This window comes from Amphiura filiformis, chromosome 6 (assembly GCF_039555335.1).
Source record: "Amphiura filiformis chromosome 6, Afil_fr2py, whole genome shotgun sequence".
Classification (NCBI taxonomy): Eukaryota; Metazoa; Echinodermata; class Ophiuroidea; order Amphilepidida; family Amphiuridae; genus Amphiura; species Amphiura filiformis.
In genome coordinates, this window is record NC_092633.1 from 20,894,092 (window position 1) to 20,915,808 (window position 21,717).

The 21,717-nt window shown below is 36.6% G+C and overlaps 1 protein-coding gene across 3 annotated transcripts; it reads right to left on the minus strand.

The window, feature by feature from the left end:
• Positions 1-2,647: 2,647 nt before the first annotated feature.
• LOC140155135 (nuclear pore complex protein Nup50-like) lies at positions 2,648-19,874 on the minus strand. 3 transcript variants are annotated; one of them, XM_072177850.1, is made up of 8 exons: positions 19,758-19,874; positions 15,151-15,262; positions 13,907-13,999; positions 12,387-13,134; positions 11,196-11,286; positions 10,547-10,662; positions 9,715-9,868; positions 2,648-4,824 (listed from the first exon to the last, which is right to left on the minus strand). In XM_072177850.1, exons 2-8 carry the CDS (start codon positions 15,220-15,222, stop codon positions 4,719-4,721), a joined length of 1,380 nt encoding a protein of 459 aa, XP_072033951.1. In that variant the 5' UTR covers positions 15,223-15,262; positions 19,758-19,874; the 3' UTR covers positions 2,648-4,718. The 3 variants fall into 3 exon arrangements, with proteins under 3 accessions (XP_072033951.1, XP_072033952.1, XP_072033953.1); XM_072177851.1 differs by having other exon boundaries at positions 19,774-19,840; XM_072177852.1 differs by lacking the exon at positions 19,758-19,874 and adding an exon at positions 16,452-16,719.
• Positions 19,875-21,717: the final 1,843 nt, after the last annotated feature.

The window sequence follows — 21,717 nt, forward strand, 5'->3', positions numbered from 1 at the left end:
GGGACTGAGTGGATTTTCAAATCCTTGAAAGTACTTATACTTTGATCAGCTCGTAATCGGCGGGCCTTATAACATCGCGGATTAATATCAATATATTCTATTTTCGAGAATTGCCTCGTGACATCTCACCAGAAGCATCACAAATCATTAATTGAAGTCCTATACTTTGTCTACTTTATTTAACACGCACAATATAGACATACTGGTCAACTATAGGGTGCACAACTTATAAGTTCCCCCCTACATATTTTTTTTAATAAATGGAAAACTATTTGACGAAATGCAAACCTGTAAAATGATTTGGGTAGCCTTATTTGTCTTACACATGTGGACCAAATTTTAGCGCCACACGTCATTAGTGCTCAGTCACAATGGTTCATTATGTAAAAAAGGAGACCGTTTTAAACAGTGTTAAAAGTTGCATCCGAGTCCATAGGACTCAATTTTCAAACAATACAGTAGGCCATGGATATTCATGTGTTTGTAAAAGAAAACTTAATCGTTGGTATTCTTCTTCTTCTTCTTGAAAAGCAAAGCAGGCGTTTTATTCTCTTCTTTTTTATTATAAATGTCTGAGATGGAAGGGATATGTACAGCAGTGAGGATAGACCATATCGCCAGTAGTTCATCACATGTAAAAAGTCACATTTTAATAATGCCGAGTTTGCCCGAATTTCTTCAAGGTAGAGCAATAGGTTTGCTGGATGAAAATGTACCGGTGAAAGAAATTGCTCGTCGTGTGGGAGTTAAGCCTGATGTAATTCGAAAATTGAGAACAAAATTTCAGTTGGAACCATGTTAAAAACCTTATCAATGAAAACACAACACTGCAAGAGTTAACCCGAGCAATCCAACATCTACGGAACAACATGGACCAGCAACGGGTCCGAATTTAATAAACAGCATGCGGCGACGTTGCAATGCACTTGTCAATAGTGCAGGAGGACACATCCCCTACTAAACATCTAGACTTTTTCCCTGGTTTTATTTCCATTACAAACACATGGACAGGCTTAACATACTGTATTGTTTGACAATTGACTCCTATGGACTCAGGTGCAACTTTTAAACCTCCCTCTTTTTTTACATAATGAACCATTGTGGCCAAACGCAATGATGTGTGACACTACAAATTGGCCCAGATTTGTAAAACAAATAAGGTTACTCATAACTTTTTACAGTTTTACATTTCGTTAAATAATTTTTGATTTATTTTAAAAAGCATTAGGGGGAACTTATAAGTTGTGCACTGTATATGTCAAACTAAACGTGGGTCTACTTTTCGGCGTAGTTGTAAAAGCCTAACAATTCCCGCCGATTACGAGCTGATCAAAGTATACTAAAAAGAACTATGATAATTCCTATTCAATCCTGTGTAAGGCAGGAAATTAATTAGCACATTACTCAGACTACCTACTTTGCAAAAATATCAAGGTATCATTTACAAAATGATCCATATCTTGAAAAGTATTGATGCTATGTACTGTAAAAGTAGAAATTTTAGCGAGGTTTTTATTTTTGAATTTCAGCGAAGTGGACATAAAATCGCGAAAATAAAAACTCGCGAAAATAACCTTTTGCATTAGGTTTCTATTGTATCAATATCAAAACCGCAAAATTTAATACTCGCGCAATTGACAAAATCTTCAAAATCGTGAAAATATCTTCTCGCGAAAATATTGACTTTTACAGTATATAATTTTGGTATCATTTTGAAGCTTATTGTCCCATGCTTACATTTGTATTCAAATCATGAAATGTCAAAAATGTGACTTGTTCCAGGTTTTGTCGGAACGGATCACATATTACAATATCAGAATTGGTCAATTTAGCAATAACAATTAACTTCCATACCTACGTGTATAGTTCCTAAAATTAATAACAGGTGTAAAAACATATTGAACAGTTAAAGACAAAATGAAACTTTGGGTAAAGCAAACTTTCATACGTTTTGAATGGTAACATTAATTTGATGACTTTTATGCCAACATTCTCTGTATTGTCTACTCCCCAATAAGAGCCTATCCACTTCAGTAGAGTTGCATATCTTGCTTTAGATGTAATTTACGTAAAGACACAACATGCAAGCCTCACAGAATCCCCTGCCCGGCAGCCTGGGACAACCAAAGTTGACATCGGGCAAGTTGGGGCAACCAAGAACACTGACATGTCAGGCTGTCAACCCGGTGGGCAACTAGGTTTAAAATAACAGAAATTAAAATTTTGCAAATTGATATTCCTACATGAATTACAAGCTGTCTCTCAAAAAGAATGTATGCCATCATGCTATGCCTTGTCTGGTACCTACCGTATTGTGTCTTCATAAGGTTTATGGTGAATAAATGTATGCAAAGTGCAGAGCAAGTAAATATCAAGTTGGGCAAATCCAACAGAAATTCACTTGCCCGACTTGACATTAACATGCAAATTTTATAATTCTGTTAGGCAAAAGAGTAATAGTAATTGCTGTCACTTGTCTCTCTCTGTGGCTCTGTGACAATGCTAACAACAAATTCCAAATGGGGGAAAATGTGCAGTAAATACACCTGTTTTGTGCATTGTCAACATTAAAGACCAATGAGTCAGATTGTACAGCCTTGGTTGAAACCCCGTCTTCAAATATTTTCCGGTGATACATATTTTTCAGTTATCTATCAAAACCTACAGCAGCTTTATTATGGTTGTAACCATCTTTCTGCGGCTAATAAAAAAGCAAGTTTATGTCAAAGTGACAAATATAATCTTCTCTTGCAGCCCTACACATTTTGCTTGAGTGGCAACACTTATTTATTAACCACCATTTTCACCATTCTTCCTACTCTAGCTCATATTATTACATTTACATGATCTGTTTAAATAGATCAGTGGAAGACTCAAAAGCAAGTTAATAATTTGCGGAGCATTATGTCATATGGAACACTGAAATGCACAATATACATGTTATTGATATTAGTGAATAACGCATATAGTACTTACACTAGCTGTAATAATATACAAAATCGTAATTATTTTGTGACATACATGAACTCATACGATATATAGATATATATATACTCTTTGCCTTTATGTAACATGTATCAATTTTCTGTTTCATTTTGGTAATTCTGTCAAACCTGTGAACAATCACTGTCATGTACACCCTATGTAATGCGATCAAGCAAAATCAGTCTGAAGTAGGCCCAGGTCAATTTTGGGATTCTTACATTTTCATTTGCAGCGTATTCAAAGCTCAACATTAGTGAAAACCCCATGTCAATTAGAGCTTTGGTTACAAAATTACAACAATTTGAACATCTGTACATTAAAAAGAAAGAAACAAAGAAAATCAAGTACATGTGTACTTTAATCAAGTCATTTTTAGCACACCTAAATTACATGTAAATACATAGCCAACTTTGCAACAATACCTTTGGTTTAAGATATGTATACGAAATTTGCAAAAAAAAACCCGCTAAATCCGAGATTCTATTGGAATAATTTCACAATTTTTGACAATTATCGAAGTTGGATGGGGGGGTGTCAAAAAAGTCACTTTTTTAAAACATTTTCTCTTCGAATTTCAACAAAAATATTTTCATGTGAACAAACAAATGTTTTTCCCTTCCATTCTTGAAAAAAGTCAATTTTGATTTTCCACCCCTACACACATCTCAAACCTAGGATTGCCGAGTTCCGACTGATTTTGCTTGATGCCATCACATAATATGGTACAAGGAACCATAGGATAAGTAATAACTTTGTATAATCAGACAATGAGGTGTTAAAACGGGGATTGCTCTAGAACCATGACAGGGCTTTAATAGGAGCTTAGCAGGACTAACATGATAATTAGTTGAAATACATACAAGTTATCTATCGTCAAAAGTGTACAATAATCCTAACATTGGTATCATTTTAAGAATTTGAAGGTGGCAAGGGAATTCATTGGCAATTAAGTCAAAACCTTACAGGGATTAATTATAAAATTAAATTTTAAACGATTTAAAAAACTGATCAAAAGCACCTCAAAAAAGGCCTGAACATAATACAATAGACTTTTTTCCACATGGTAAGCAAGTTACTCCAAAATAATAAATGTACAATGTATGCAAAAAAAGGAAAAACCTGAAATGTGAAATTGCTCTTTATTATATTCCATCAATTGTTTAGCAGTGTTGATCAAGCCTCAAATTATCAAGGCCTTTTCATTAATATTTCTTTTTAAAAACATTTGTATCATATTGAGACATGCAGGTAAATAAAGGCTGATATCAAATGAAAATGTCAAATTCCTTAAAATATAGAAACAAAAAAATCATAAAAGAAATATATCGCATGGTTATGGTAACACACAATAGGTACTGTTGCATAAATGATTCATCATGTTCTACACTGCTCTCAAAATATTATATCAATGTTTTGCATTAAGGCTAAAGTTTTGTATCCTGCAGGTATGTCAAAACCAAGAATTTGTTTATTTATCTATGGTAAAATTGCCTAGAATATGAACTAATTCCCTAGTAGATCCGATAGGAAGATAAATAAAGGTTACTGTTGGAATTTTATAATTGTCTGATTAATTTTCTTGGCTTTATTAGTTGCCAACATACAAAATTATATATTTTTTATGAAAATATCACAATTGATTTCTCAAAAACTTCCCCTCCAAGAAAATGTGCATGGCCGACAGAAAACAATCTAGATTCTTTTTAACACATTAAGCTTCACACTTGCATCATCTAATCTTTGAGTTTGTTGATTTCCTCTAGTAATTGGTCTGCATCTTCTCCAGTTTTCACTCTAAGTAGCAGTGGTTCTACATCAGGTGTACAATCACTTTCACATCTGCAAAGATATAAGAGCACATATGTCAGCATAATAGTTACATGTATACTCAAATATAACAGAACAAAATACTAAAGTGTGTCTTACCATTCAGGGGGCTCGCAGAGAGAAAAAAAAGGGAAAACTTTGCTCCACTGGCTACCCCAGAATGTCTAGGGCGCACACCACTAAATAATTGTCCCATTGAAATACGTGTAAAAACACCAGTTTTATTTGCTCGTTTTGAGGCCTTTTCGGCACATTCTGAGAAATTTAAGGATAACCAGTCGATTGCAAATCGATGAAAGTTTAACATATGTTTCAATGTATGGGTAGTCTTCCGTCTCGTTTTCCGGTAGGAGCCGCTAAACAGCGCCCTCACTGTTTTGACATGCTCTCATGACTGTAAACCCGTTTCTGCCCATTTTTTAATACGCGGACCTATTTTCTCGATAATTATAAAAATGCGACTTTTTTAGTGATTCAAATTCATGCACAGGCTTTACACTTTTATTTAAGCTATCATTCGCTACTCTTTCTGATTATTAGTCCAAAGAGCAGCCCATTATACCTCAAAAACTTTCTGTATTTTACCAGAACTCAGTAGGGTTGCACAAATGGCGCATTGATTTAGTGGTGTGCTCCCTTCAAGGGTTTCTGATGTTCATAAAATTTAATTCTTTTATCTTTTTCTTGAAATATAAAATGTTTTGAGTAAAACGTTCGCATCAGAAATGCTCTGTGACATTCACTTCAAGAGAAATTCCCTTTCAAAGTTACATGGTGGATTCGAAAATAGGCAAATTTTCAACATTTTGACCATTCATGCTTACTCTTCTATATTTGCATTAAATTCCAATTCTCTAGATAGTTTTTGACCTTCCATCTGATGAAATTCGGTTTTAAATGAGAGTAAATCACGTTTCACAATTGCATGGGTCTACTGTTAATGATTTATAACAATCACCCCCCGCCCATATAAAACCAAGATTTGGCAGCTTTAAACGGCACGCACCGATTTGTCACCTTAAGCCCAAATTGCTTTAAATCCAAGAAATCTTGTTTTCACACAATTTGTGGCAATTTCTTGAACTTTGAAGGCCTCTGGGGAATAATCTTAGCGCTTAATTTGCATCTAAAACGCATTAAATATATTCACTAACATATAAACCATCTATTTAAATCGAAAAAACTGCAATTTAATCAAAAGCCATTTCAATTTTGGCTGAATCTCTGAAAAACACGGTTTTACTCCTAGGCCCTTCAAGGGCGCACACCACTAAATAATTGTCCCATTGAAATACGTGTAAAAACACCAGTTTTATTTGCTCGTTTTGAGGCCTTTTCGGCACATTCTGAGAAATTTAAGGATAACCAGTCGATTGCAAATCGATGAAAGTTTAACATATGTTTCAATGTATGGGTAGTCTTCCGTCTCGTTTTCCCGGTAGGAGCCGCTAAACAGCGCCCTCACTGTTTTTGACATGCTCTCATGACTGTAAACCCGTTTCTGCCCATTTTTTTAATACGCGGACCTATTTTCTCGATAATTATAAAAATGCGACTTTTTTAGTGATTCAAATTCATGCACAGGCTTTACACTTTTATTTAAGCTATCATTCGCTACTCTTTCTGATTATTAGTCCAAAGAGCAGCCCATTATACCTCAAAAACTTTCTGTATTTTACCGAACTCAGTAGGGTTGCACAAATGGCGCATTGATTTAGTGGTGTGCTCCTTCAAGGGTTTCTGATGTTCATAAAATTTAATTCTTTTATCTTTTCTTGAAATATAAAATGTTTTGAGTAAAACGCTTCAAACAGAATTGCTCTGTGACATTCACTTCAAGAGAAATTCCCTTTCAACGCTACAAGGTGGATTCCGAAAACCGGCAAATTTTCAACATTTTGACCATTCATGCTTACTCTTCTATATTTGCATTAAATTCCAATTCTCTAGATAGTTTTTGACCTTCCATCTGATGAAATTCGGTTTTAAATGAGAGTAAATCACGTTTCACAATTGCATGGGTCTACTGTTAATGATTTATAACAATCACACCCCCCCGCCCCATATAAAACCAAGATTTGGCAGCTTTAAACGGCACGCACCGATTTGTCACCTTAAGCCCAAATTGCTTTAAATCCAAGAAATCTTGTTTTCACACAATTTGTGGCAATTTCTTGAACTTTGAAGGCCTCTGGGGGAATAATCTTAGCGCAATTTGCATCTAAAACGCATTAAATATATTCACTAACATATAAACCATCTATTTAAATCGAAAAAACTGCAATTTAATCAAAAGCCATTTCAATTTTGGCTGAATCTCTGAAAAACACGGTTTTACTCCTAGGCCCTTCGAAGGGCGCACACCACTAAATAATTGTCCCATTGAAATACGTGTAAAAACACCAGTTTTATTTGCTCGTTTTGAGGCCTTTTCGGCACATTCTGAGAAATTTAAGGATAACCAGTCGATTGCAAATCGATGAAAGTTTAACATATGTTTCAATGTATGGGTAGTCTTCCGTCTCGTTTTCCCGGTAGGAGCCGCTAAACAGCGCCCTCACTGTTTTTGACATGCTCTCATGACTGTAAACCCGTTTCTGCCAATTTTTTAATACGCGGACCTATTTTCTCGATAATTATAAAAATGCGACTTTTTTAGTGATTCAAATTCATGCACAGGCTTTACACTTTTATTTAAGCTATCATTCGCTACTCTTTCTGATTATTAGTCCAAAGAGCAGCCCATTATACCTCAAAAACTTTCTGTATTTTACCGAACTCAGTAGGGTTGCACAAATGGCGCATTGATTTAGTGGTGTGCTCCCTTCGAGGGTTTCTGATGTTCATAAAATTTAATTCTTTTATCTTTTTCTTGAAATATAAAATGTTTTGAGTAAAACGCTCGAAACAGAATTGCTCTGTGACATTCACTTCAAGAGAAATTCCCTTTCAAAGTTACATGGTGGATTCGAAAATAGGCAAATTTTCAACATTTTGACCATTCATGCTTACTCTTCTATATTTGCATTAAATTCCAATTCTCTAGATAGTTTTTGACCTTCCATCTGATGAAATTCGGTTTTAAATGAGAGTAAATCACGTTTCACAATTGCATGGGTCTACTGTTAATGATTTATAACAATCACCCCCCGCCCCCATATAAAACCAAGATTTGGCAGCTTTAAACGGCACGCACCGATTTGTCACCTTAAGCCCAAATTGCTTTAAATCCAAGAAATCTTGTTTTCACACAATTTGTGGCAATTTCTTGAACTTTGAAGGCCTCTGGGGAATAATCTTAGCGCATAATTTGCATCTAAAACGCATTAAATATATTCACTAACATCTAAACCATCTATTTAAATCGAAAAACTGCAATTTAATCAAAAGCCATTTCAATTTTGGCTGAATCTCTGAAAACACGGTTTTACTCCTAGGCCCTTCGAAGGGCGCACACCACTAAATAATTGTCCCATTGAAATACGTGTAAAAACACCAGTTTTATTTGCTCGCTTTTGAGGCCTTTTCGCACATTCTGAGAAATTTAAGGATAACCAGTCGATTGCAAATCGATGAAAGTTTAACATATGTTTCAATGTATGGGTAGTCTTCCGTCTCGTTTTCCCGGTAGGAGCCGCTAAACAGCGCCCTCACTGTTTTTGACATGCTCTCATGACTGTAAACCCGTTTCTGCCCATTTTTTAATACGCGGACCTATTTTCTCGATAATTATAAAATGCGACTTTTTTAGTGATTCAAATTCATGCACAGGCTTTACACTTTTATTTAAGCTATCATTCGCTACTCTTTCTGATTATTAGTCCAAAGAGCAGCCCATTATACCTCAAAAACTTTCTGTATTTTACCGGAACTCAGTAGGGTTGCACAAATGGCGCATTGATTTAGTGGTGTGCTCCCTCTAATGGGTTGGGTTGGGTTGGATTGACCAATTTGGGTGAGTGATTTGAGCCAGAATTTGTTTGACTGGTTTCCTCCCTTTCAAAAAGCTGGTTCAGCGCCTGTTTCTGTTCAGTCCACCCTCACATGGTGGAGCAAGACACACAGTCAGAATCTGATGGTCTTCAGGGAGAGTTGCGTTTTAGACCTGATAGAGCTGCCCGGGACGACCCTGGACGAAACAAGCTTAGCTTCCCGATGAAATTCAAAGACTTGGATGGAGAAGCATGACCCCGAGATCGATCATGCTTTCAAACAGGAATTTGCGGTGACAAATTTCAAGTGCTTTGCTCAAGTGGTCAATTAGTTTGGTCACCGATTACATTGATTGTAACTGGACTAGAAGTTGGCGTTTTTGGGGGCTCGACTAGAAGTTATTACAAATTATAACAATAGCAACGAGTACCGAGATCAATTCTCATGACGGGCGGTCGTGACGCTCATTTCAATAAATCTGGTTTATGAATGTGAAGTATTCATTATTCAGAGATGATGTAAAGAACCCAGCCCTGTTATGTATAATCGTCTAGCTTGCGGGTCTAATTCGCAATAGTCCCTAAAGGGACATACATGTCAAGATATTCCATACAAAATTATTTGCTTTTACCACTACTCAAATTCATCAATGAGCATTAATAGGTCACTTTGATGACAATAGTCAATGCTTTTCATAGTACATCTCATCAGGTTATTAATTCTGTAAGTATCCACTGACCTATTGTATTACTAGACTACTACATGTAGTATGCAAACCATAAGCATTGTTATATTGACCTCATGAGGACAGGGACAAGAAACTTCTCACTTCTCAAATATGTCTCAAAAATGACACACATCTCTCATGTCCCTTTTAATCTCTTCTTCCAATGAACAAGATGTGATTCTACAATTTTACTTGACCTTACAACATGATTAAGGTAAAAATATATAATTAAATACACTTACTTGTTACTTTCCTGTGGTTGTGGGTACTTCTTGTTACATTTTGGACATTTCTCATTGAGTGGTGGATTCATAGCTGTCATGATCATTACATTATTCTTGCCTTGCCTTGTAGCTGGCATTTTCGGGTGAATGCCAACATTCAAGATGACATTACCTATTTGGAAAAAATGTGACGAAAAATAACAGGAAAATTGGTAAACAATGAAAGCTTTTAGGATATGCAGTAACTTGATAGCACCCATATCATGGCAAGTAACCCCAAGACAAGAAATTACAGTGGAAACTCATTAACACAAAGTTCTGCCAAATTCAAATTTTACTTCTTGTTATCAGGAGTTTGTGTTATCCAGTTCTAATAACATGTGAAATATATGCTTGGGAATGTAAAACATACTTCTTGTTATCAGGAACTTCATGTTAAGAGGGTTCGTGTTGACGAGTTGCCACTGTATTGTCTTTGTGGAAAAAGCTTCTTGAAATGTCATCAAAAAGTCCTGTAATTTGGGCGTACCAATCAGAAATGGAAGAACTGAACTGTGTCTTCTGTTGTGTATAGACTTAGGCCCATCACAATTTTAAATTATTTTTCAGTATACAGTGTCTTTTGTGTCTGCTCATTCATGGCCCTGAAAATAAGTACCCTTGAAATTGTAATTTTGATAGCATGGTGTTTTAAGTTTACTTTAGAGGCAATGAGTATGACTGGACAACATAAACATCTTACAGATAAATCTGTCTAATAATTAAGTGAAAGCATCTAAAATCTAAACTACACATTATTTTCACAGAAAGTATTCCCAAAACAAGTTTAGAGCCCTCAGTTATATCTTACCCAAATTAGTGTCTGCTCTTAGAAGCATCTGGCCTCTGTCCCCAATTTTCTTAATATGTAGCATACCAACTCCCCTGTCCTTAAAGGAACCATCTTTCTTGTAAAACAGTTTGCACCTAAATGGAATCAAAGAGAGAGAAAAGAAAGAGAATTGAAGGCATACAACATACTTCTTTCAATAATTTGACAAATGGTAATTCGTGTGAAAAGTCTATGGAATTGCAAAAGAGAACATTCTGCTTCCCTCCCCACCCCACCCTCCCCAACAACAACAAAGGTCCATCTATTTATCCCAGTACATCCTTCAACTTGAATCAACAGCTTTTTTTGTTTTGTCTGCAAAACATCCATGTACAGTTGATGATGTTGGTGGTCAATAATCTGATGTATGTCTTTTAGAATAATGAACTATGATATGTTTGACACTTTTATTTGCATGTAGTGGTTTTTATTGGTTCTGCATCGTCCTACAAACAAGGAAAGTGAACAGCTATGATAACTGATTGCTTGGTGTTTCGGACTTGTATTTTGTTTAAAATTCCATGACATTTTCTTTTGAATTTCCATGACCAATTATAATATCGACATTCCTCAACTTGTTTTTCAACATATGTATAATTTATCAACAGTCCTGTCTTTGTTTATTTACCTTTTAGAATATACAGCATCCTTTTCTTCTACTTGTTTGAATTCTACTTTAGGAGGTTCATCTTCATCCCCGGCACTTGGTTTTGCAGCTTCTGAAATAAGCAATGCATTAACAGAATAAATACGAGGTTATATGCTATAAAAAATACAATATTTACATGGAATGTACATTATCATGAATGTATCCAGGGGTACAGACACACCCCTACAATCCTGTCTCAGCAATCACAAACCTATCAAAATGAGGACGTCTGACACAACTATTAATCAACATACCCAGGCCCAAAATGGCGATATTTTTTGTACAATACCAACTGCGGTAGGCATTTTTAATGCAAAAAAGTAGGTCTACATATTTCTAAAACTGTATAAACTTGGCATGTAACTGCTTAATTCCGCAAGCCAAGGATACTGACCTCTGCGAGCCAAGGATGGTGCTCATTTGCAGGTAGGTCCACGATTTACAGCAAATCTCGTGTCCTGATTTGCAGGTGCACACCAACACACCCCTGTTTGCCCCCAAATGAGAACCATGCACACAATAATTTTTTCAAGTGCAGACTGGCCTTTAAACTGCGCGGCACCGCTGACATTTGCGTACACAAATTATCTGTAATAATAGTATGACAGGGGAACTGTGGCTGTGCCTAGTACCAACCAATTGTGTCTTATCATCTACAATACACCAAGCACAAAAAGAAACTTGTCAGGTATAGTCATCCTTGCTGTTCAACAACCTGACAATTTTGGATTATTCTGAAATATACATTTTGTTAACTGGACTTTGCGTTCTCATTAGCTCTCATTTGAGACCCTGTTCGTGAAAATTGAGCAAGAATTGACCATGATATGGGCCTCCAAATCCTCAAACGTTGCAATTTTAAAGATTCAATAATGTGCCTGTTACATTGTGTGGCTCATGGTGCTTGTGTGCAATACAACGATTCGTTCCCAAGTTTTGATTTTGGGGTTTGAGGGTTTGGAGGGTATCAAGTGAGAAAGCAAAGTCCAATTAACAAAATGTATATTTCAGAATAATCCAAAATTATCAGGTTGTTTAACAGGTAGGGTGGCTATATCTGACAAGTTTCTTTTTGTGCCTGGTGTAGTACAATATGCCTATTTGGGAATGTGGTCTTAGGTGAATTTAAAATCACCTCAGAAAAATCATGAGCTTAATTCAATTACTCACCAGTTCCTGAGCTGGTTGTTGCTTGAGCAAGACCAAATGAAAATGGTTTCACTTGCCCAACAGCACCACCAGCTGAAGGTTCTGAAGTTGTTGAACTCTTACTGAAGCTGAATCCAGATGAAGAACTGCTCAATGTACCAGCTGCTGGGGTTGGTTTGAAGGAGAAGGGTGCACTCACAGATGAAGCAGAGGTGGTGGTGGTGGTGGTAGATTTGGTAAAGCTGAAGCCTGCCAAAGATGTGCTAGACGCTGTCGTGCTAGATGATGAGGTTGATGTTTTTGAAGCATCGCCACTTCCTTTTGCTTCAGTTTTCTCTTTTTCTGGATACTTGGTTTCAATTTCCTGTAGATGTTTCTTGTAATCTTCAAATACAGGAGTTAGGTCGCATAATGGGTTGGCATTGACGTGCTGCTGGATCCAAGCACTGACCGATTGGTTTAAACTTCGCAGCTGTGAAGAATACTCAGGGTTCATGTTTGCTTGAAAAACGGATGATGACGACGTTGATGATGGGCCGTTACCATTAAGTGACTTGGATGATGTTGTACTGGTTCTTGTTGGCTCTGGGGATGTTTTGATGACAAAGGCTGAGATGACTGGAGCAGTGTTTTCAGCTGGTGTCAGTGCAACTTTTGTCTTGTTTTCCCTCCCACCAAATGCAAGATCCGGTTTCTTAGAAGTAGCAGCAGTGGCACCAAATCCAGAGAATCCTTGAAAAGCAGCAAATGGACTTGAACTAGAGTCAGTCTATAAGGAAAAAGCAAATTAAAGATGCTTACTAGGTGTTAATACACCTGCTACAAATACATGTCATAAAACGCAGGTTACCACATGGCAACTATGGGTTTATCTATGCAAAACGTTACTTGTTCAAGCTAGCATTTATATTTAAAATTAATTATAAGCAGTGACAAAGTAAGTATGTAAATGGAATTTTGAATCAGTTACCACAGGAAGCGTTACAGCTCCATGCATTGCCATCTACCAAGCTATAGCCCTTCCTGTATGTACATGTAGACAACTAAATCCTACTACAAGGGCTATCACCTAACTCCCAGCTACACACATGTAACTCGGTTGTTGAAAGGGTCACATTTTAGATTAGTGCAAAAATTGAATGTCCAGGCCACAAATTTTGTAGTTCGGCTGGCCATTTGCCAGAATTGCCTATCCGCTCTGCAGTATTTACTCAGAGGCTGTATGGCGCAATTTTGGCCCAGTGAAAATTATATTTGGCTCACACAAATTTGCAATGCTGTATTGCAATTAGTAAATTTGAGGAATTACTGAGCCAAAATTGGGCCAATTATTGGGGAAATGCTTCATTTGGCGCACCCAAATTCAAGAGAGAGTAAACACTGCCGCTCGGAGAGTATGAAAGAGGAATTACAGGTAGCCAGGGTATTAAACAGCAGCCCTGTCATCTACCAAACATCATCGCTGCTATGGATATATAATCAAAATCAAAGAAGTAGGAACTCAATCTACGATAAAATTGATCAGAAAATCATTGACTTACTGCTTGTGTTTCACCTCCAGCAAATCTCCTCTTTGCCTTTTTGATTTCTCGTTTTGCTATAATATTTTTGTCTGCAGCTACAAAAACACCTGCCTGATTTAGAGGAAAAGATATGGAAAGTGGAAAATAAATCTGGTTATTGCAGGCTGTGATGAATCTACAAGGCATAGATACAGGGATCAGAACAAGTGACATAATTGCAAATTATTTTTAAAGTAGATATTTCTGAGATGGGGATCAACATTATTTGATTTACCAGGGGTTACATCGCAAAAGGCTACTCATGTTTTATTAATTGTGACACAATTCCACTAATGCATAACATACAGAGCCTTTCACGAGTATCAAAGCGCTTTACATTTATTCTGCTCTTGTTAGAATATGCCAGCAGCCATACAATGCCCAAGTCATTCTCGAACCTTTGGGTGGTGCTCAATGGACAATATTCATAACAGCTCCCCATTTCACCAACAGAATGGCACCGCAGGGCTCAAACTTCGCAATTGTGACGCAGAGCCACTGCCAATTATGACTGTTTGATATATATTACCAGCAATGTGGAAAAAGAGACATATGTAAAACCGAAATAAGGTACCATTGTTTTGAAGGAGCAGAGTTCACCAAGCTGGAATTTTTCACAGGACTTCATCTGGGACCAACCTAAATCATACCTAAAGTAAAAATTGGTGCTCAATGGGTGACATTGATTTTCAGGAGGGGGGGGGGGGGTCAAGTTATGACTGAAATAATAAATTGTCATTTTTGATCAGCCTTAGAGTAGCTAATTGAGCTCAGACAGGTTTGGTGAGATAAACTAAGTTAGTGCTTAATATTATCTACCAACTCCAAAAAATTGGACACTAGTAAAAATATTTTTAGTTTCCGGGCAGAGGTCCCCAAAGTATGGTTCAAAAGAATTTTTTCGCATTTTGGGGCCCTGTAACTTTGTTTAGAAGCAAGATATGGGTATTATATGCTTTTAGCAAATTTGAAATCTACACCCTGAAAACCCCCGAAGAAGAGAATTTGAATGTTCTAGGGGTGTAGCTTGGGAGTAATGGCCTCTAAAGTTGGCCTTTCGCGCAATGACACGCTTTTCACGCTGACCCCCGTAGATATCAAATTGATGATACACGAAAACTAAACAGAGTTAGAGGCTCAAATTTTCAAGTTTTCATTTCTCATTAATAGCTATCAATACCCAAACTAAGAAAAATCAACAAACCAATAACCTTTGAACTCACCTCTTCTTGTTCCTCTTCTTCCTGATCCCAATTATCGTGGGTTAGCTCAGTACCAGCTCTTCGTTTTGACATCTTCTTATGTTAACTTGGATGCAACAGATTTCTTGTATGCCTTTGAATAGAGACAAAGCAAACAAATAATTTGGATACTATCAGTATTTTTTCAAGAGGACATACATTGTTCATTGACTTTATTTCAACAGGGGTCCATTTCACTAAACTTTACGAAGCTTTGCAAGTCTGGAAATTGTTCGTAACTTACGGCAAATCGAGAGTTCTATTTCACTAAATGTACTTATGAACTGTACCCTTCGATGTACCCTTCGTAAGTAATAGGGATTTACTACAGGGACCCTTTGTAAAATTACGACTTGTATTGGGTATTCGTAACTTTACGTAACTTTACGAATGGTGCTTTGAGTTACGAAGGGTTAAGAGTTTAGTGAAATGGACCCCTGATGTAAGATCGCAAGGTTAGTGAATATGTTACAAGGTTTCCTTGTTCGAGCGATAGTAGGATACGAGATGTACATATGTAGGCTAAATCAGTAAGTCTTATACAATAGTACTCTTTTATACTTTTTGAACCAAAATTTAACTTTTCCACCCTATATGACATTATTGACCAATTGTTTGTATGTGTGTATTCCTGGTACTCTAGGCTTGACAGTGATATAGTTTTATAGGGTTTTGATGAACAGTTTATGAATTAGATCCGTTTAAGTACAAACACATGTAAATTGTTCAATTTTTTAGTATGTAACGCATTTGGCCCCCAATTCATGGCGCACGACCTCAACTGTAACAAAAGATGTAACTAATTAATTGCCTAATTAAATGCTAATTAAGACAGTTTTTCCTACATGTTACTGTACAAAGTGTGCATGTAATGCTCCGACATTTTCTAAATGGCCCATCTCTTGCCCGAGTCATCCTGCTTATTCAAAAGTACACATGTATATTTTTAAGGAAATTTGATGAGGAATTCAATTATGCTATTAGTTTTAGTGCCTGAAATAGAGGTAAAAAGTTTTGATTGATGTCATAAAAATTGTAAAATTATTTTACAATTTTTGACCACCCTGTAATGTTTAACACATCAAGGGATACCAAACTCTTTCTTCCTAATTTGTTTGAAGGGCCCATGAAATGTCTTTCTGAATCCATATTTGTGTGAATGGAGCTTTCCAAAAAACGCGGAAAAAAGACCAAGTATCCATTATTGCGTTCAAAGCACGTATAGAAAGCTTACCTACTACCATCCGTATTTCATCATAAATATGAGAAGATTATAAGCTTACATTTCATAGCACAGATGTGAGTATTGCGCAACAAAATTACAATCCTGGTAGCCATGATATATCCTAGCTTGATTCCCTGTGATTTTTATAAACATGTCGTCACACTTTAGATGGATGGATCGGATTGAAAATATCAGTTTAGTTTCAGCTCAGTTCCCTACACAGGGAAACTGGTCGCCACCATTTTAATATCATTCCGATGGGAACAGTTCCAAACACAACAATGAGTACAAGCATGGATTCAAAGAAAAAGTGAACTTCGCAACAATATGTGGGATATGCATCACATGTTTTCTACTCTAATCTCCAGCGTCACAATACGTGTTTGTAGTGTGTTCCAAGGCTCCCGCTGGACGCAATGTTCAACAAATTTCATCAACCTGTTGCATCCAGTCAAACGCAAGTTGATTCAGCCCAAAAATGAGTGATTATATAAGCTTACCAACTTCATCATCATAAAAATCGCGAAAGTTACGTTGACTGATCACTCCTAATTCTCCTAGTAAAGCTTAATTAATATTCATAACCAATGGACCAATCAGTAAACGAGTTATTGACCTTTCACATTTAACCACTCCCATTTTGCAACACTTCCGGGTCACCAGTCAATGAATGAAATATCTTACGGCAGCGAGACGTGATAAGCTTTTGAAAATCCAACTTCCTAAACTATCGTACATTGTCAGCAAGTTTGCATTCACATAATTTGTTATTGACAATAATATTTACATGAATCTTTAAAATCTCATCAGGAATCTGAAAGGAAATAGTCAAATATTTGCATCAAACTGCGATGTAATGCGATGCAATACCGGCAATCGGGGGCTTTGTAAAATTGTATTCCCTGTTGCCCAACACATTAACATACATGTACGGACGCACACACATTTTGTGGGACGCACATTTCCCGACCAGGTTTTGCAGTTGTGCGTCCGATCGGACGCAGAATTTTTGAAGGCTAGCGGGAGCCTTGGTGTGTTCTACATGTACCGTATAAAACCGGGGCTACTTTGCCACATTTTTTGGATGTTGTTGTGCGTCCTCTTTTTATGTTTGCATGAATTGTTACATATAGGGGTTATTAGGAAAGCTATATGCCAGGGCATTTTGCATATGTAGTATGAAAACTATTGGGCCACTCTGTACCCCATTTTTTTTAAAAACATTGGGTGGCAAAGTAGCCCCGTGGGTCGGGGCTACTTTGCCAGGCCTATTTTGAAGCAAGTACTTCCTATGATTGTAGCTTCTTTGCCATCCTTTGGGTTTAAAAAAAATAACAGCAATGATAAAACACCGATCTCAACAATCTAGAAGTCAATACATTGGGTGGCAAAGTAGCCCCATGGTACTGACCTGATCTGCTCTGAAATAATAAGAAATATTAGTATGGGTGATTCTGGAACACTTTTTGAACCATCTAACTTGTAGATTTCATTCTGGTTTGAAGGGTATTCCAGAATTAATCAATATATATATTCGAAACTGTCGGCCTAACATATAAATTAGGGTGGCAAAGTCACCCCGATATCATGGGGTGGCAAAGTAACCCCAACACTTCACTAGGCGAGGGTACAAATCTACAGACTGAGGGTTTTGATATTTTATCTCAGTAGTAAGGACATAATAAAGTATCAAAGTATACATTGGGTGAATTTGTAAAGTCAGTACTTTAATACGGCTGTGGGGTCGATATTTCGCAAAATTAAAAAAACGTGTAAAAAAACCCCAAATTTTAAAAATGATGTTCCAAAGTTACTAACCACCAAATACATGAACTACATATGTCAAGGTATATGGCACATAATATATTTTCACATGGGCTAATTGGAATCCTTGTGTTATTTTTGTGTACTCTGCACTAAAGGCATATATCATTTTACCGGTCGGGTGGCAAAGTTAACCCGGTAGTGGCAATGTAGCCCCGGTTTACATGACGGGTTTCTTTCTTTACTGGAGTTGAGGATGTTGAGAAAAAGAATTCCTGTTAAAAAGGAATACGGCGAGCAATTGCCAAACTCGCGGATTTGAACAATTGGAAAAACACGGAAATGCATGGATTTCTGCAGATTTGGGAGTACGGTATTAAAAACGCGGATTTCCGCGTTAACGCGGAGATTTCATACCTCTGGCTACATAACTTTCAGAAAAGGAAAATATGGGGTTCACTGTATTGTACAAGAAAGATGCTAATTTTGTTGATGTTCCACCCTGTATATTTCTTACCCACCCTGTATTATGATGTTATACTTTGTTGATTTGGCATCCTTGTAAGCTTTCCAGAAATATATACTCTTAATGGTCTAAAATGTATTTATTAAAATTTGTGTTGAAGTGAATCAAAATTGGTGACATTTTCCTCATTTTACTATTTTACATTATCACGATTATGTTACACAAAAGATGACCAATTCATGACATGTGATCGTATGTGACTATACCATGTACAAAATGTAGGTAACCCAGGCAAACCTTAGTTAACACATTTGCTAGTCAGCCAAATTCGCCGACAATGTCAATGCATTTTTAATACATAGAAATTTAAAACAAGTGCCCGAAGAAAGAAACCTACATAAATATGTTTTCTATACTTCACTTGACCCAAATATGTGATTTTTTATGGTGATAAGTCACCCAGACATGGAATTTTAGAGGATTTGGATAGCAGTTCCATTAAAAAAAGCTGCTATCATAATGAGACTTAAGATCTAGAAACACCCCGAAATGCCGCTTTTGGGAATTTTGCTAGCTGAAACTTTTTGATGAAAGTCAATCTTTGACAAGATGTAACTTTGCTACGGAAAGTGCTATGAAAAAATGGTTTTCAGTTTTGGCTTTGTTTACTCAAGGGCTTTAATTTGATATATGAAATGATGCAGTTTGATGGCAAATTTGAATTCACCTAGTATACCTATACCATGGTGATGAATGCACGCTAAATTGCAGCGACACATACATGAGCTCCAATTATTGGAACTACAAATTCACCCCAAAAAAAAGACGCCCCAAAATTCAAAAATATAAATCTTTAAATCAAGCAAAGGATCCGCGACCTTTTTGACGACACCGACACTTCAAACAAGTTAACTTCAGGTCACCTCCTCTGACGTCGATGCGGGATCCCGCTTTGTTAGAGTACTAAACCAGAACCAGAAGAAGTACTAGTAGGGAAGCGAGTTGGAAATGGTAAGCTTAAAAAAAAAACTTGCAAGGCAGAGACGTCATCCTGTTTTCCTGGAATAAAACAGCACTTATGATTACATGTATAATGATCAATACATACGTCCTTTACTCCTGATGAAAACTTACTTAGAATTAGACTCACTGTTTACAAATAAGAGCAATTTTTTAATATTTAAAAACGACCACTTCCACAAATTCATGCGTTCAAGAGCAGCGCCATGTTAGGTAAGTCGTATCTTTTTTGTATACAGTAGAGTTTTTTCAACGTCCAATATATTTAATTTCTTTAATTATTAACAATTAAACATTTTTTATCATTATATTTATTGATACATAAGATAATAACGGCTAATAAGTTGTTGTACACTGAAGTTATTGTGTCCAAAAAAGTAAATGTTAATACTAAAGAGCGTGAACTGGATAAAAAGAAACAAAATAATAATTATTTATTAGATCACATTGATGGCGCTATTTTATTGAAGCAAATAGCCCAGACTGGATCAGATGATCTATTAAAAAAAATGAGTCACATTCATTCATTCATATTTATTCAGTACTCACATAAAAATATTACAGCACATATGATAAAAAAACAAAAACATTATAAATACATACAAGATGTGGTCAATTGCATGAAAAACCAGATATAGCAACGAAATGTATGGATTAGCAGGGGCTATTTTAACGTGCCTCACTCCCGGGCCTCACTGTCACGATCGTGCAATGAGATAAAAGTGTTGATGAAGTAGAGTGCGTTTCAAAAATAAAAAACTTGACATTTTTACCTGAATGTGACCATAAGAAAGGCTCTACCATTGTCTACTATTAAAGCATATCTACTCGGATTGTTAATTGTCACTGCACGAATATTTTATCTCGTCACGTACGTGACAGTGAGTGAGGCACGTTAAAATAGCCCCTGGATTATGGAGTAAACACCAGACGAGTACCAAGGATAGCCCAAAAAGCCTCAATAAATTTCCATTGGGGTCCTTTTAAAAGATAAAAGAAATGGGGGAAACAAGCAGATCAGGCAGCAGAACCAAATAAATAAATAAATAACTCCCAAACCCAAAATATTGCACATAAAATAAATAAATAACACCCAAATCCCATATTGCACATAAATTACGACCAAAAGGAAAAAGATCAAACCCCATCAATACCTGATGAAAGATCTCTGCTCAGTTCTTATGCCTTGATCCATCAGATGTTTTTTGACGTTTTTTTTTAATTGGATCAAATTGGTGATCTGTTTGATGGAATTTGGTAAAGAATTCCAATGTTTGATGCCACTATAAAAAAAAACACGTGTGACTAACATTACCGTAGTTTCTTGGAACAACAAAATTGTATGAGCTATCCCTGGTACCGTAGTTATGCAAAGATTTTGTACGGGTAAAATTGGCACTTAGATAGACCGGGGCTTTTTCATGGAAGATTTTAAAAACTTGATTCAGTTTCAACTGAATCACCCTATCATGAACAGACAACAAACCAATTTTGTTCCGCTCTGCCTGACCACATCACTGAAGGGGCTGGCATTTACTTCGGAAGGGGAGGGGTCCCAAATTTACAAAAAGGCGGCGTCCCCGGACCCCGGCCGTACCACCACCTTACTGGCCCCGGAGGATAGTCTCAGCCGGTCTCAGTAAGTTGAAATCAATCTTTTCAATAAAATAAACACATTATCTGTAGTCATCATAAGACTCCCTACATGCGGGTCATCAAAATTTTAGTGACCGCCCCCATTTTTCTTCAATGTATACCCCCCAGTATAGTTGAGGCCCAACCCCGTCCGAAGAACTAATGAAATGAAGCCCCCCTTCCCGGGCCCCCCTTATCCTTTATGAATCCAGGTCGGATTTTATGAAGCTTATAAAGATCGTGAAAAAACAGACTGCAACAACAACAAATTTTGCTGTAAAATAATTGTTGAAAACATGTTTTGTCATTTATGTTGAATATTTTGCAGTAAGTTTTAGTTTAGTTTTAAAGTTGATGTTATGACAACATGGGCACCCGATATACCCTTTTGAACCCGGCGCCATTCAACGTTTTCTAGCAACCTTTTGCGAATGATCAA